Source organism: Ascaphus truei, chromosome 12 (genome assembly GCF_040206685.1).
Source record: "Ascaphus truei isolate aAscTru1 chromosome 12, aAscTru1.hap1, whole genome shotgun sequence".
NCBI classification, from domain to species: domain Eukaryota; kingdom Metazoa; phylum Chordata; class Amphibia; order Anura; family Ascaphidae; genus Ascaphus; species Ascaphus truei.
In genome coordinates, this window is record NC_134494.1 from 22,980,707 (window position 1) to 22,997,023 (window position 16,317).

At 48.0% G+C, this 16,317-nt stretch overlaps 1 protein-coding gene across 2 annotated transcripts in view; it reads right to left on the bottom strand.

The window, feature by feature from the left end:
* INSC (INSC spindle orientation adaptor protein) overlaps positions 1–7,303 on the bottom strand; it is a 54,339-nt gene extending 47,036 nt beyond the window's left edge. Inside the window, exon 1 of one of the 2 annotated variants that reach the window (XM_075567015.1) lies at positions 7,221–7,303. Coding sequence is in view for 1 of the 2 variants with exons in the window: in XM_075567014.1 (XP_075423129.1) it covers positions 4,945–5,133 (189 nt within the window). In the remaining variant the exon portion in view is untranslated. The other variant, XM_075567014.1, reaches the window with a different exon arrangement.
* Between the last annotated feature and the right edge of the window lie 9,014 nt (positions 7,304–16,317).

Consider the following 16,317-nt stretch of genomic DNA (forward strand, 5'->3'; position numbering starts at 1 on the left):
CATTGTTTTGTTGTTGGAAAGGGGCTCATGCCTCCCAACCCTCAGATAGGGACTAAAGACTGATGTTAGTCAGAACTCCCTATAGGAGCTAGGAATGTTTATTTTGCTGCTGCCTGTTTGCTGAAACCTAAGCCGTGTTTTTGTTGTTTAAACCCGTCGGGTTAATAAAAGCCTAAAAAAACGACGTCTCCTCTTTTAAAACCTCTGCACAGATCTCCTACAGGGACCCTAACACGAATCAGAGGTTTCAGATTTTGGGATCAAAGATCCGCAACATATATGTGAATTCATAGGCTTTAGGGGGGGCTCCGATTTAGAGCCCACATCAAGGTCCATCCTCACACATTACTGCTGTAGTTCACTAACAAAAACAAAAAAGCTGGTGTTTTTTTTCACAAAAAATTACATGAAAATTTGCAGGCTTTTTTACCTGTAACAATTACAGAAAATGGCAACAATTTAGGGGAAAAGGGTGAAATTCCAAGCTCTTCTTTTTCATTAAACCCCCACCTCCATTACATTTTTGGTGAAATTGTGAAATCACCCCCCAAAAAAGCACCACATATGGAACTAGTTGGCATACTGCACCGACACACTTTATTCGAGCAAATACCCGGTATGTACCTGGCAGATACCTGGAATGCGCCGCTCCTCACCTCTGACAAGCCCCGTTGCATTTGCCTTCCCAGCCTGGGTTCATGCCTGGCTGACGGGCGGCTGATCTGTTAAATGATAATGATTAGGATTTAATAGGCTGCAATGCTTCGCGTGTCTACCAGATGGCATAAATTCATGAATTGTAATGCAGTATATATATATATACTGTGCAGTATTGCAGCCAGCGGGAATAAAATGCTTCAATCCCTGCCTGGAAAATACCTCAATGCACTCGGGCAGAAAACAGTCACAAACCTCAATACACCCGGGTATACCCGAATTCGTGGAACTAGCCGAGCTCGAATAAAGTGTGTCGCCAGTGTATCGTTACTTATTACCCAGCTTCATGACGACAATTTGTTGGCCCAATTTCCAATAGTAATTAAGTATGCAGGCGTTTGTGTCTCGTCAGAAATAAAAAAAAAATGTTTTTGTTTAAAAAGGGCTTGAGGTTATTTAAAGTACCCACAAAATGACATTTCTACAGAAACCATCTAATAAAACATTTTCATCTTTTAACACATTTACCATCGTTTAAATAACATTTGAATATAGCATTGATTGGTGTAACAGGGACTTATCACTGTTGAGAGAAACGGCCTCTAAATCCAGCAGTGTGCTGGTTACTTGCACACAGGCAATCAACCAGACTCCACCTGGCTGATTAGGACTGTTAGAAAAAGCCTGGTCTGAGTAACAAGAAAGAGATTCCTTCGCTCACAAGGGAGCTGACAGACGGAAAAGGAGGGCTGTGTCCTGAGCGAAAGACACAAGGGGTCCAGATCTCCATGCCTGGACCCTCAAGCAGACACCTACCACTAACCTGAAGGGCCACCTGCGTTAAGGTACCGCTGAGACTTTGGGGTGATAAGTGGGTAAGGGGCTTTCCCCCTCCCCCCCAGCCTTGCAGAGAGGGACTGGGGAAGTAAGTTAGCCCTTACACAGGGATAGGTGTTTATTGTTTTATGTATCTTTTTGTTTGCTATATTGTTTGGAGGAGCAGGCAATGAAGCCTTATTTTAATTTCTCCTTAAACGGTCTCCATTGTATACCTCTGCACACGTCTCTTACAATTGGAATGATACCAAATTCAATTTTCAAAGATAAAAGTATATAAATATGACCTTTGCTGATGTAATGATTATTTAGATGTGCATGTTTATTTATACACCGCCTGCAATTTTCAACCTGCACAGAATAGAATCATGTCATCAAAGAGAGAGCGTCAGAATAAGGAAGGGCAACCCCATCTCTTGCAGATATGATTTAATGAATCTTCACAGTGCGGTGACAGAGGTGTAATTTACCAAATCCAGTACATTTCCACAGCCAATTAATTAGAAGTGTCTTGTTGAGGAGTGCAGCTCAGTAAATCAGATTTGGGAGCTTAGAATTTTATATTACCTAATTGTGCCATGAACTCAAATACATATGCGCAGCTAGAAAAATGATATGTAAAGGCATATTTTGGAAAAATGATTCTCAGTAACTACCTCTAATACATATCTGTCGCCGTGCCTCTTCTACAGTCAGATTGCCCTTCCTGAACCTTTGTATTAGACAAAGACAATTGGGTGTATTATTTACTTGGACGAGACAGGAAACTATGGATATAATTAGCTATTTGAAATTAGAAAACATTCTCCTAATATAATTGTTTTTCTCTTCTTTGAAGAAAAGAGAAAACTCAGTATTAGGTTTTTGTAAGCTTTTTTTCCAGCTTAGACAGAGAATGGATGCAGGGACAAGAAGCGGCTCTGTGATTAAGATATAAGCAGCCAAGGTGGAGAACATCAGTTCAAGAAACGACAGTAGTTCAGGTATTTGTGCATGGGTATCTTTATTTATACAGCGCCTTTTGTGTACATAGCGCTTCACAGCAGTAATACACAGAGCATAATAATATAACCTAATGGGAATAAGCTCTTGAGATATAAAAGTAACATTAGGAAAAGCAGTCCCTGCCCCGAAGAGCTTACAATCTAAATGGTAAGGAGGGAAGACTTGGAGACAGTAGGAGGGTGTTCCAGGTAAGTGCCTCTTCCAGGGGTCAAGGTCAATGCATGAGATGTATAGTATCAGCCACGGAGCTACTCATATGCTGTGTTGAAGAGGTGGGTTTTAAGATAGGTCTTGAAGGTGGAGAGAGAGGGTGCCAGTTGGATATTGAGGGGCAGGGCATTCCACAGGAAGAGAGTTTCCTTACAGTACCGATGTCTCAAATCCTAAACATGAAACTCTTAGTGATATGAATGTATTAAACGTGCTCTAATAGCATATACAGGGCAATATTTACCCAGCGCTACTGAACCATAAGGCACCGCATGACATCATAGGACAACTGTCTTATATGGTGTTCCATGGTTTAGCATCACTTACTAGATATGGTCCATGGTCCTCTATAATGAACCTAGCTAGTTAAAGATGCTATTTCTCCATTTGAATAATCTAATGGAAACAAAGTTGCAGCTTATTTTGGAAAGTGACCCTGGACTTGGGTCTCCTTTATCATAAGGCAGAAAAAAATAAAACGTTGTTGAAGCAATTGCACTATTGATCATACTGTAGTTGGTTGTGCCCATTCATAATTGTCAAATTTGAAGCGTCTGACGAGTTAAACTAGAGTTATCATCTCTCTCTTTCATATTTATTTACATATACACTCACAGTTATGTCCCTCTGTCTGTACCTCAAGCTCTCACATCTATCAAGTTAACATCAGACCTATTGACACATTAGCATCTGTTTGGTGTGTATGTCCCTCTGTCTACTACTGAGTTACAACTCCTCCCTTCTTTGTTTTGTGATATTGTTAGATTACATAATTAAGCTTATATTGGCAGAGTGTCACATTTTAATTGTCTGAGTGTAACTGGAGTTCATCAGAAGGTGAAAAAGAAAGGAAGAACTGGATTCAGCTTTTACCACCCAGCAAGTATGAGAACATAATATTTTTATATTGCTCTGACAATTTATACACAGCAAACACTAACTTTATAAGCCTATGTATACCCTTATTTACACACACCCTCACCTGCTCTATCAATTATACTCCATAGGTCCTGTAAAATCTGGTATATCACTCTGCATACCTTTATCGCTCCAAAATACCTGCATCCCACTATGTCCTCTGTAAGAGATGTGTGCAGAGGTACACTAATGGAGACCAATTTGGGTGAAATTAAAACATGGCTTTATTGAGCCTGTCCCTTTAAACTCTGTGCATCATACAAAAACAAAATAAACAAACACCTACTCCACTTTGGAGACTAAATAGACAATACATGCCCTAACTATCTTTGACTGGCTGGTAAGGCCAGTTCCCAGTCCAAAAACATATAATATATTTATCCTGGAGCGATAAATAAGAAAGTCTTATCTGGCTGTGCTGGTGCGGCTTCTCCGGTTCCTCCAGATGCAGGTGTTGCAGTCCAGCCGCTCACAGGAAGATAAGCCTGTTCTTAGTGTGTCTTGTTGTCAGCACAGCCTTTGTGCTCAAGACATCGTCTTCTCCTCATGTCAGCCCAGTTGTGTGCTAAAGAATCTCTTTAGTAATAGTTTCTCACATTTCTCACATAGTTTCTCACAGAGGCATTTGTACAGCTCTGATTAGTCAGGTAAAGACTGGTTAATTGACTGGCTGAAATTAACCAGCCCCCTTCTGGATTACTCAGAGCTCTGAAGCAGCTTTATTAAAACAGGGATAAGTCCCTGTTCACCCTCCCTATTGTTTTTTTTCTATTGGCATTTTCCTCATTCATTTCTATTCTCTCCACTTCCTGCACGTTCCTCCCTCTAGAAAAAATGGAGATAAACTCTGTATCTTGACAAAGGGCAGGCCAGCCCGAAACGTGTCAGAGGTTCCTCTCACAAGGCTTTGTGAGTGGTTTTGGTGATGTGACCCAATAAAAATAAATCTTTTTATGACATTTTTTGATCCAGCCACCGTCGTTTTTATTGTTTGTCTCAACAAGCTGTGCACTGTTTGCACTTCCCCTACACGGGATACCTTCTCTACATTCCTCCCTCTATCCACAATTTGTCACCTCTCCTTACCTCCTTTGTCTGTGCCCATACACTGCACTACTATCTCCATACCTCTATATTCCAGCTAATCATGCACCCTTCAGTAAAAAGCACTCAGAAATCCTCCTCACTACAACTCCTTCTTGCTGCTTGTGATATCGCTCCTAATTGTGGACCTGGCCATAAACACACGTGCACTCGTCCACCCTTCCCTGCCTCCACCTCCTTCCCTGCTAAGGGTGATAACATCCAACTTAATACCTTTTCCTTGTGTACCTTCCTTCTCTCTTCCCATCTCATGTGTCCTCTGGAATGTCCGCTCTCTGTACATGACCTTGTCTGCTCATTCCATTCATCCGTTCGCGCTAACAGAAATCTGGTTGTCACAACTTGACTCTGCTGTTCAGGACGTTGTCTCCTATGGTGGTCTATCTTTCTCTTACACTCCATGCTCCAATGACTGTGGTGAAGGGGTTGGTCGCATCTCCTCCCACTGCTGATATCAACTCCGCCCTATGCCTTAATCTGTTCTATTCTGTTCCTTTGAGGTTCATGCTATCCAGCTTTTGTACCCTCTCCCTCTCCTGCACGTGGCAGTCATCTACTGACCGCCTTACTCTACATACACTTTCATTCTTTTACTGTGGGATTTAAATTGGTATATTGATCTCACTCTCCAGGACATCTCGCCTTCTCTCGCTAACCTCCTGCTGAGGCCTCACAACTGGATCAAATTCAGGACCCAAAAAGATGGCCACTATTTAGACCTGGTCTTTATCTATCTTCCCCCTTTCGCTCTCTGACCATCACCTCCTATGATTTACCAACACTTATTCCTCTCACCCTCCTCCACCTGTTCTCCTTGCTACTCTCGAGACCTTTGCTACATTGACCTCTCTGCTCTGGCACCATACAATCTTGTCAAAACGTACAACTACTGTATGCTCTCCCCCACACTTGATCTATATGTCCTTTTCGGTTACGGACCACCTACCCGTGTAACTTGCGGCCTTGGCTAAATTCACAAACACGCTTCCTTCTTACTTGCACTTGCTCCTCTGAACGCTGAAGGAAGAAATCTCTCATGCTGATTTTATACACTATCAATGTCTCCTGTTTAAACTCTGCTCTCTCTAATGCTAAACACCACTATTTCTCCTCACTAATCATCACTCACAAATCCAATCCATGCCATCTTTTATCTGTATTTGATTCCCTGCTCTGACCTGCACTTCTCCTCAAGTCTTTGCCAAGCATTTTAAAAGGCAAGGTGGATGCTATCCCCAGTGAGATGCCTTCTGTCCCACACATACTTGTACCTAATTTAAACCTCCTAATTCCACTCTTGACACTACAAAGGTTGAGTTGATTTTCTCTTCTCTCTCTATCCCATTCCTTCACACCTTTTTAGACCTCTTGTTACTATCCTCGTCCACACTCTCACTCATATATTCAACACTTCCCTCACCTCTGGCACTTTAACCTCAACTTTTAACTCATTGACTGCCTGCAGCAGGGAGGGACGGACCACCAGATGTGCTTCTCGGTAGGGGGCCCATGCCGCCTTTCATGGGCTCCTCTGTCTGGGTGATGTCATCACTCAGACATAGGAGAGGAGACCCCAGGGCAGCATGTACCTGCTACAAGAGCACCGACCATCAGAATAGGTGAGGACCATATGATCAGTGGGATAGTTATGTTGGGGAGGGTCCTTCTTACTTTCTTGACCACCAATACATTCTCCCTGCCTGGCACAGGAGCACAGTTTTTGTAGTTGTATGTATGTATGTATGTATGTATGTATGTATGTATGTATGTATGTATGTATTTTGACAAGTACCTTCAGGGTGCTCTGACTTTTGTCCGGGCCTCACTATAAACACAGTTTTTCAGGATAACACAGGACATGCACCAAGGTATTGGGTTCCCCAAGCTTCTGCCTGCTTTGTTTCTCCCATGGAGTGGGACTGCAGCATACAAAACATAATAGAACAGAAACAAAACCCTAGCTCAACTGAGCTCCAACTATACAATTCACAAGAACCTCTCTGTCAGGCGTCTTGTCTGCTTACCAACTAACCAAACATCACAGTTAAGCAGTCATAAAAGGTAACAAACTTCACCTTACAGCTTCAGGCTCTTCCGCTAAGGCCTGTAATATAGAACGCGCTGTTGCGCAACCGTGAGTGGGGGCGCGGCAGACCAGAAAAAATACAAGAGAATTGTATTTTCGTGCTGTTGCCGTGCCACGTGACGCTATGATCCAATCACAGCGCAGCCTAGCGCTGTAACGTCATAGCCATGCCCCCTAGCCTGTGCGCGTCACCGCTTACCCTCTACAAAACGCTCGTGCCATGTGCAACGCCGTGTGCCCGCGCGCGCACACGCACCAGCGCGCACTATATTACAAGCCTAAGTCTCCTGACATCGGCCCACGCTCCAGGCTCAAGAGGGAGACAACAGCAAGCACTTTAAATACCTGTGCTCCTAATTACCAGACCAGGTGAGAGAGACCAGAGCTCGGCACAAACACTGACCTGTTTATCTTATCTACTAATTTCAGCTGAAATGGCGGAGTGGAGCAACGGCCCACCCTGCTCTCCGTATGCTCCACCCCAGGGACCCCTTAACAAAGGGGTGCGCAAAGTTTTCCCCCTACGCCCCCCTGCCTGTCTCCCCTGCTCACGACCCCCCCCACTCGGCTCCGGCATCAAATGACGCCGCGGGACCATGTGACTTCACGTTGCAATGGCAACGCGACGTCACGTGATCCCGCGGCATCATTTGATGCCGGGTTACCATGGCGATGCGTCGCCGAAGACACCACCAAGCCGTCTGAATCTGGGTAGGATAAAGTTACAGAGACATTTAATTTAAAGGCCTTAGGGGAAAGTGCGGGACCTCAGTAACAGCCACGCCCCCCCCCCCCAGTTCTATGCCTTAACATAGTGTGCGAGTAAATGTAGCGATAAGCTAGAACATTTCCCTGGGCCTGTATCTTTCTGACTTAATAGGACATAAACGGCTTAGAATCCTGGGAGCACTATATATCCCATTTAGCACCTCTCCCTGGTTTCTGTCACAGTACACACACATACAATTGTTTCTGAGGGGTAAATTAATTACAGTGTACCTGCACTAGGTGTGTGAATGAAAGAGAACTAACCCTGTGAATGTTATGTACATGGTGTGGAAGTGGAACTGAAGCCTTAATCTGATCAATTAATTAAATAGCAGCCTACGTCAGGTTGGAGGGGGATTGATGCTTAAAGTAGCTGAGTGAGTGCCGTCAGTAAATTAATTAAATACAGCACCTGAATTAATTAATACAGCACCTGTTGGTCAATATATGAATAAAAGAGCATACAGTTAGTCCATAAATGTATCTATTCTGCAGTGGGGCAAAATGTTTTTATGGCGTTTGCAGGGAATGGATTAAATAATTAAAGAGTCTGCAGCAAGTCAACACAGGGAAGCACTTGGTCTTAAATTAATGAAATGAAGACAATATCTGTTCAAGAAGTGAATGAATGTACAGGAGACTACACCTGGTCAATAAGCTTACACGTGATCAGGAAATGAATGAATGTGGGGCTCATTCAATAAACTTTGAAGTGGCCAATAGCATCACGATTGGCTTTAATCTCCAATTGGGTTGAATGGGAGTTTTTTTTGGTCGGCTGCGTCGAGGCTTATTGAATTGCACAATAAGTGAAAAATGTCAACCTGGTCCAAACCTTTCAATGGGAGTCATATCTAAGGCAATAAACAAATAATTATTCAGCCTTCATACAATCGTGTCAAAACTATGCTCTCCCCCACACTTGATCTATATGTCCATTCTCGGTTATGACCCACCTGCCCCTCTAACTTGCGGCCTTGGCTAAATTCACGAACACGCTTCCTTCTTACTTGCACTTGCTCCTCTGAACGCCGGAGGAGGAAATCTCTCCTTCTTAAATGCCTGTACCTTTTTAAAGGAAAATAGAAGTTCAGCCTACAGCCTAATAAAGTGTTAATTAATGGGGATTTGCCCACACCTAGTGAGTTAATACATGAGAGAATGGGGGTCTGTACCAGTTAATAAATATATTAATGATGAATGGGAGACTCCACGTGTATATAAATTGATGAAGGGCAAGCTTTCTCCGCAATTTGAATTGACTGCAATTCCCTGGATAAGTCTCCACAAAGCAGATTAGGGTTTTCACTGAAAATCTGCTGAACGGATTCCGGATTCTTTCAAGTCCGGAATCTGTCAGCGGATTCCGAATCCCTGAAATATGGCTTTCGCTAGAGGGAAGAGGGAGGGAAAGAGAGACTGAGAGGGAGGAAGAGAGCAAGAGAGAAGATTTGGCACAAAACTATTGTTTTGTCATTGTTTCAAAATTGTATTACAAAAATCTTAAAATTCCCTTGCCCACGCATGCGTAAACTGCCTTGGCAGTGAAAGGGTGGTAACACCTACAGTATTCTCAAAACAAACAACACCCACTACCTTACGTGCATTACCAACTACTGCACTGTATCCCCCCTGCCTTTTGTTGCTAACCTCACACCTGCAATCCAATCCCTGTTTCTAATAGCTATATCCTCGTTGATGGTGCTCTGCTGCATCAAACTTAATATGTCTAAAACTGAGCTCCTCATATTTGCTCCTAAACCTGGCCTAATGTCTCCTTTTTTCACCACAGTAAACCTGTGACCAAAGTTGACTAGTTGTGACATTTGACTCCTTTCTGCCCTTCTTGATTCACATTCATGCCGCGGCTAACATTTGTCACTTCTTCCTCCATAACATTGCCAAAATCCATCCCTTTTCTCTGTAAATCTACAGTATGGCTAAAACTTGAGTAAATGCCCATAACCTCTCCAGTCTGGACTATTGTAACATACTGCTAATAGGCCTGTCTTGCAACTTTCTCGCTTTAAAAATATATCCCAAATTCTGCCATTAGAATAATTTCCCTTTCTCCGAGAACAGTCCCTACTCATCTCCCCGTTAAATCCCACTCCTGATGAAGCGTGCGTGTCACGCGAAACGTACGTCGGCTTATCAATTAAGGTCAATCTACGTACATTTATTTTATCCATTGAATGATGGGTTAGAAAGGCATTACCCATTTCTCATATATGTGTCAGAGATTTACGGCTGAGACTTGACATTGGGAAGGAATAAGAAAAAGTAAATATCACAAAATAGGGTACTGCTAATAAAACCTGATATTAAATGTTTCATGTACAGTATCTGACTTCCCTTTGTGTACTGTATGTGCATACAGTAGTTTCGATGAAACGATCAGTTAACTTGTGTTTGTGCATTGACCCCTATTCAGTGGAGCTGAATTGTTCCCCAGCAAAGGATCTTTGTCCAGGCTTCTTACTCATCACTCAAGTAAATTGCCAAATCCGAGTTGAAATCACCTCAGCCTGTGAAAGCTGAATTAGATCAATCATTTATTACATTTGATGCAGGAGTCAGAAGAGGGAATAATGAATATTTTTTTTGGGGTAGAGGGAGGGTATCTGCAAGGTTACTATGCAATACATATCGTAATGCAATGTGTTTATGCATGGTCACCACAATGTTTATGAGACAGTACAATGTACTCATGTTATTAATTTCTTGACTGATGGTAACATTTATCGTAACACCTCCAAAAGACAAATATCATATGAGTATTACGAATTATCAGGAAAAAAGTTAAAGAAACTATGGCTATCTGTTCAGATATATAGGTTTCCAAATGAGACATTTCTTGGCTTAGGTAGGGTGATATGACATTGTACAAAAGGTGTAATGCTAACCTCACTACCAGATGAGCAGCAATTGAAAAGCAGTACATCATAACTTGCAGCCAATGGGTTAAGCTCCAAAGTAGCCATGAGGGGGAATGCAGGAACATGCATTCACCTACAGCACAACAGCAAATATGTCCACAGAACAGTGTTGATGCATTTTTATTCTTTAATAATGCTTACAACACTGGGTACCTGGAAGCAACATATTAAAAAGAAGATCATTTGGAATATGAGCCAAGCTGACAAACATCTGCCACTTAATTTATTTGTTAATATCCTTTAACAACAATGGTCAGTAGGAGGTCCTCAAGGCTGTGCTTTGCTCTATATACATTGCTGGTGACTAACTTCTAGGTATGGTTTTATTTATATGGCAAATCACAATGGAAGATGAATGATCTTTTTAATAATAAATAGTGAACATTTTCTATTTTAGCGATAAAGGGGACAAGTTGCTACAGTATATCTGTCCTGTAGCATGTTTTCCATTTCTAACATTCTCTACACAAATATGGCTATCAATGGTATTGTCATATACACTTGCGTCTTGTGTTTACTTTTATAGTTTGGAGGGTATATTGAATAACTGTATCTACGGTACGTTCCTGCCAATAAAAATAATTCCTACAGTTTTGTGCTCTGGAATAGTGTGATATGTATGGCATTTATCTTGACCTTGAATTCTTACAATGTCTGGTCATTCTTACATAATATAATCAACTATCTGAGTCATCCAAACGTACAGTACTATATATACTTAGAAAGATGAGTTACAACAAAAAGAATATATTCACATATCTGCCACTTAGGATAGAACTTGTCGGCCAAAGGAAAAACAAGGCTTTAACTCTGATTGGGTAGATTGCCCAGTTCACTTCTTTTTACCTTGCTCCTGGATAACTCTGGTTACTGGTACTAATGTATTCTGATTAACCTACCAATTGTATATTCACTATCAGCTCTGCTGAGATCTGAGTTCTCCTCGTCTGTTATCATGCAATTACCTTTTATGACAATTCTCAAATTTTTCAGAACTTTGTCTTACAGTTCTAACTAGAGGAGGACAAACATCGATGAAATTAGGTGGTTAAAATGTGCAGACTTTGACATTTTGTCTATGAAGAACCAAGCCATCTCAAACTGTTTTTCATTTTATGATTGAACCAGCTTTATAGAAAACTGATATGTTATATCATTGTTTCATAATAGTTTTACACGGTCTCCCTCTCCGCACTAATGAGAAAGTTGTGCAATTTGGAAATGTTAAGGTTAAGTGCTGAGGTTGAAATACAGCTCAACCCCCTTATAACGCTGTGCTTGGTGTACAAAGAATCACATTGCGTTATAAGCAGATCGCGTTAGAAATAATGTACAATTGTATGCATTGTATAATAAAGTATTTAAGATACCAATAATCGTGTTGTAAAGTATTCATAAATACGAAAATTGGGAGCCACCCTTACATCGCGCTATAAGCGGATTCGCGTTGTAATGGATCGCACTATAACAGGGTTGAGCTGTACCTGCTTTGTATTTCACTTCCACATGAAAAACATTACGGTAATTGGAAAAAAATAAAACAACCCAATGCATTCATATCATCTTACACTAAAATAACACTTCTTTCACTTTTATCTACTACTAGCTGAGAGACCCGGCGTTGCCCCGGGATGTAAATGCGTAATAGGTAGTATTATTTATAAATCGTGGAACAATAGGTGACTGTTTGTTGTAAAGGTTGGATAATAATATTGAAAAGAAAGATGGAAGAAAATGTAATACGATGTTGTATAAAAATGGTTTATTGTAACCACACCACAGTACAATGTATATTTTGGTGCCATAAGTGATGTAAAAATCTGAGTCGTGTGTCCTGCTAGGGTGTGAGGCGGCGGGTGGCGCGTGGGTTGTGAGTGCTGTCTGTGAGTGGGGGTCCTGCTAGGGTGTGAGGCGGCGGGTGGCGCGTGGGTTGTGATTGCTGTCTGTGAGTGGGGGGTCCTGCAAGGGTGTGAGGCGGCGGGTGGCGCGTGGGTTGTGAGTGCTGTCTGTGAGTGGGGGTCCTGCTAGGGTGTGAGGCGGCGGCTGGCGCGTGGGTTGTGAGTGCTGTCTGTGAGTGGGGGTCCTGCTAGGGTGTGAGGCGGTGGGTCAGTGATGTCGGGGGGTAGGGGCGGGAGGCAGCAGGTGTGTGTGGCGGCAGGTATGTGTCGAGTGTGGCGGGTGTCTGTTGAGTGCGTGCAGCGGCTGTGAGGCGGTGGGTGAAAGGCAGAGGCGGCCGGAGTAAGGGCGGGTGAAAGGCAGAGGCGGGGGTGGGGAGGCGGTAAGGCGGGCATGAAGGCGAAGGGCGGCGGGAAGGGGAGGAGGGGGTGGAGGAGGGGGGCAAGGGGTGGAGGAGGGGGGAAGGGTTAGAGGAGGGGGGGGGAAGGGTTAGAGGAGGGGGGGAAGGGTTAGAGGAGGGGGGGAAGGGTTAGAGGAGGGGGGGAAGGGTTAGAGGAGGGGGGGGAAGGGTTTGAGGAGGGGGTTGAAGTGTGGGAGGGGGTGGGAGGGGAAAGGGTAAAAAGAGGTGGAGGGGGGGGGTGGAAAGGGGAGCGGAGGGGGGGTGAAGGGGAGCGGGGGGGGGGGAAGGGGAGCGGGGGGGGAAGGGGAGCGGGGGGGGGAGGGGAGAAGTGGTGGGAAGGGGGAGGAGGGGGGAGGTGGTGGAAAGGGGGAGAAGGGGGGAGGTGGTGGGAAGGGGGAGAAGGGGGGAGGTGGTGGGAAGGGGGAGGTGGTGGGAAGGAGGAGGAGGGGGAAGGTGGTGGAAAGGGAGAGAAGGGGGGATGTGGTGGGAAGGGGAGGAGGGGGAAGGTGGTGGAAAGGGGGAGGAGGGGGAAGGTGGTGGTAAGGGGGAGGAGGGGGGAGGTGGTGGGAAGGGGGGGAAGGTGGTGGGAAGGGGGAGGAGGGGGGAGGTGGTGGGAAGGGGGAGAAGGGGGGAGGTGGTGGGAAGGGGGGAGGTGGTGGGAAGGAGGAGGAGGGGGAAGGTGGTGGAAAGGGAGAGAAGGGGGGATGTGGTGGGAAGGGGGAGGAGGGGGAAGGTGGTGGGAAGGGGAGGAGGGGGAAGGTGGTGGGAAGGGGGAGGAGGGGGGAGGTGGTGGGAAGGGGGGGAAGGTGGTGGGAAGGGGGAGGAGGGGGGAGGTGGTGGGAAGGGGGGGGAGGTGGTGGGAAGGGGGGGGAGGTGGTGGGAAGGGGGTGAGGTGGTGGGAAGGGGGAGGTGGTGGAAAGGGGGGGGGGAGGGGTGAGGTGGTGGGAAGGGGGAGGAGGTGGGAAGGGGGAGGCGGAGGGAAGGCGGGGGGTGGGAGGCGGTGGGAAGGCGGGGGGTGGGAGGCGGTGGGGCGGGGGGTGGGAGGCGGGCGGTGGGAAGGCGGGGGGTGGGAGGCGGTGGGGCGGGGGTGGGAGGCGGGGGGTGGGAGGCGGTGGGGCGGGGGTGGGAGGCGGGGGGTGGGAGGCGGTGGGAGGCGGTGGGAAGGGGGGTGGGAGGCGGTGGGAAGGGGGGGGGAGGCGGTGGGAAGGGGGGGAGGGAGGCGGTGGGAAGGGGGGGGAGGCGGTGGGAAGGGGGGGTGGGAGGCGGTGGGAAGGGGGAGTGGGAGGCGGTGGGAAGGGGGGGTGGGAGGCGGTGGTGGGAAGGGGGGAGGGAGGCGGTGGGAAGGGGGGGAGGCGGTGGGAAGGGGGGGAGGCGGTGGGAAGGGGGAGGGGAGGCGGTGGGAAGGGGGGGGGGAGGCGGTGGGAAGGGGGGGGGGAGGCGGTGTGAAGGGGGGGAGGCGGTGTGAAGGGGGGGGAGGCGGTGGGAAGGGGGGGGGAGGCGGTGGGGAAGGGGGGGGGGGCGGTGGGAAGGGGGGAGGCGGTGGGAAGGGGGAGGGGAGGCGGTGGGAAGGGGGGGGGGAGGCGGTGGGAAGGGGGGGGGGGAGGCGGTGGGAAGGGGGGGGAGGCGGTGGGAAGGGGGGGGAGGCGGTGGGAAGGGGGGTGGGCGGTGGGAAGGGGGGGTGGAGGGGAGGTGAAGGGGTGAAGGGGGGGGGGGTGGGCGGTGGGAAGGGGGGGTGGAGGGGAGGTGAAGGGGTGAAGGGGGGGGGGGGTGGAGGGGAGGTGGAGGGGGGGTGGAGGGGAGGTGAAGGGGGGGAGTGGAAGGGAGGGGGGTGGAAGGGAGGTGAAGGGGGGGGGGTGGAAGGGAGGGGGGGTGGAGGGGAGGTGAAGGGGGGGGGTGGAGGGGAGGTGAAGGGGGGGTGGAGGGGGGGGAGGTAAATGGGGAGGTGAGGGGGAGGTAAATGGGGAGGTGAAGGGGGGTGGAAGGGAGAAGTGGAGTGAGGGGAGGTGAAAGGGGGTGAGGGGAGGTGATGGGGGGTGAGGGGAGGTGATGGGGGGTGAGGGGTGGTGAAGGCCGCTCACTCACCCGTCCGGCAGGTCCCACGTGGATCTGAGGCGGGAGGCAGCGTGTTGTGGCCGCTCTCCCGCTGTGTCCCGGGCGCTCGCTCGCTCCCCCGCTGACTGTAGCGGCGCCGGGGGGGGGGGTATCGGGGAGACACTGACACTGGAGGTGAAGGGGGGGTGGAGGGGAGGTGAAGGCCGCTCACTCACCCATCCGGCAGGTCCCACGTGGATCTGAGGCGGGAGGCAGCGTGTTGTGGCCGCTCCCCCGCTGTGTCCCGGGCGCCGCCATCTTGGGCACTCGGCGCCGCGAGGCAGCCTGCCTGGCCACTGGCTGTTCCCCCGCCGGGGAGGGGGGTGAGTTGTAGCGCCGGTGAGGGGGGGGCATGTATATGTGTGGGGGGGGATAGGTGGGAGATATAGAGGGGGGGTCTCGCACGGCCGCTGACACTGGGTGGGGGGGGGGGCGCTGAAGGTGTAATAATAGTGTGTGTGTCCCGCTGACTGTAGCGGCGCCGGGGGAGGGGGGGTCGGGGTGAAAGCACGGGAGACACGGGGAGAGGAGGAGGTGCGCGCGGGTGCTGCTAACTGTGAGCCCCGCTAATGTATGTAACAGTGTGTGTGTGTGTGTGTGTGTGTGTGTGTGTGTGTCACTGTGTGTGTGTCTGTCATTGTGTGTGTGTGTGTGTCCCTGTGTGTGTGTGTCCCTGTGTGTGTGTGTCCCTGTGTGTGTGTGTCCCTGTGTGTCCTTTGGCCCGTCACTCCGCCTCAGGCCAATGAGAGGTGTGCGGGGGCGGGCCAAGGGACCAATCAGATTTCCCTAGGGACACCGGACATCCAGCAGGCATGCATGCATGCATGCAGGCAGGCAAACATACAGTGCTTTCACTAATATATATAGTATAAGATATATTTCTGAAAGTGACCTATGTGTCCGGGTCTGTATGTGTCTCCCTGTGCCCCTCCCCGTGTCCCTAGCGGCAATCCCATTGGACCTGCCTCAGGCCAATGACATTGCTCCCTTGGCCCACCCGCCCCCGAACACCTCACACCACTGACTCAGCCCAATGACATTGCTCCCTTGGCCCCACACCCGCCCCCGCACACCTCTCATTGGCCTGCGCCCAACACCACTGCCACACTCTCCCAGCCCTCACTGACCTTTGGGAATGCTTCACAGCACCTAAACCTCAGTTCTCAGGAGATTTGGTAACGCTTCACAGCACCTAACCCTCATTGCTCTTCACAGCTCTCACCTCTCAACCAAAACAACTGCGGAATCAGGTACAGACTCTTAGCTATATATATATATATATATATATATATTCTTTTCACCACTGCAACACTACCCACCCTCACACAACACCGCACGCTCACCCCACCTCCACACAACGCACCATCACGGAACACACACCACCTGTTCACAACCACCCCCCCAGC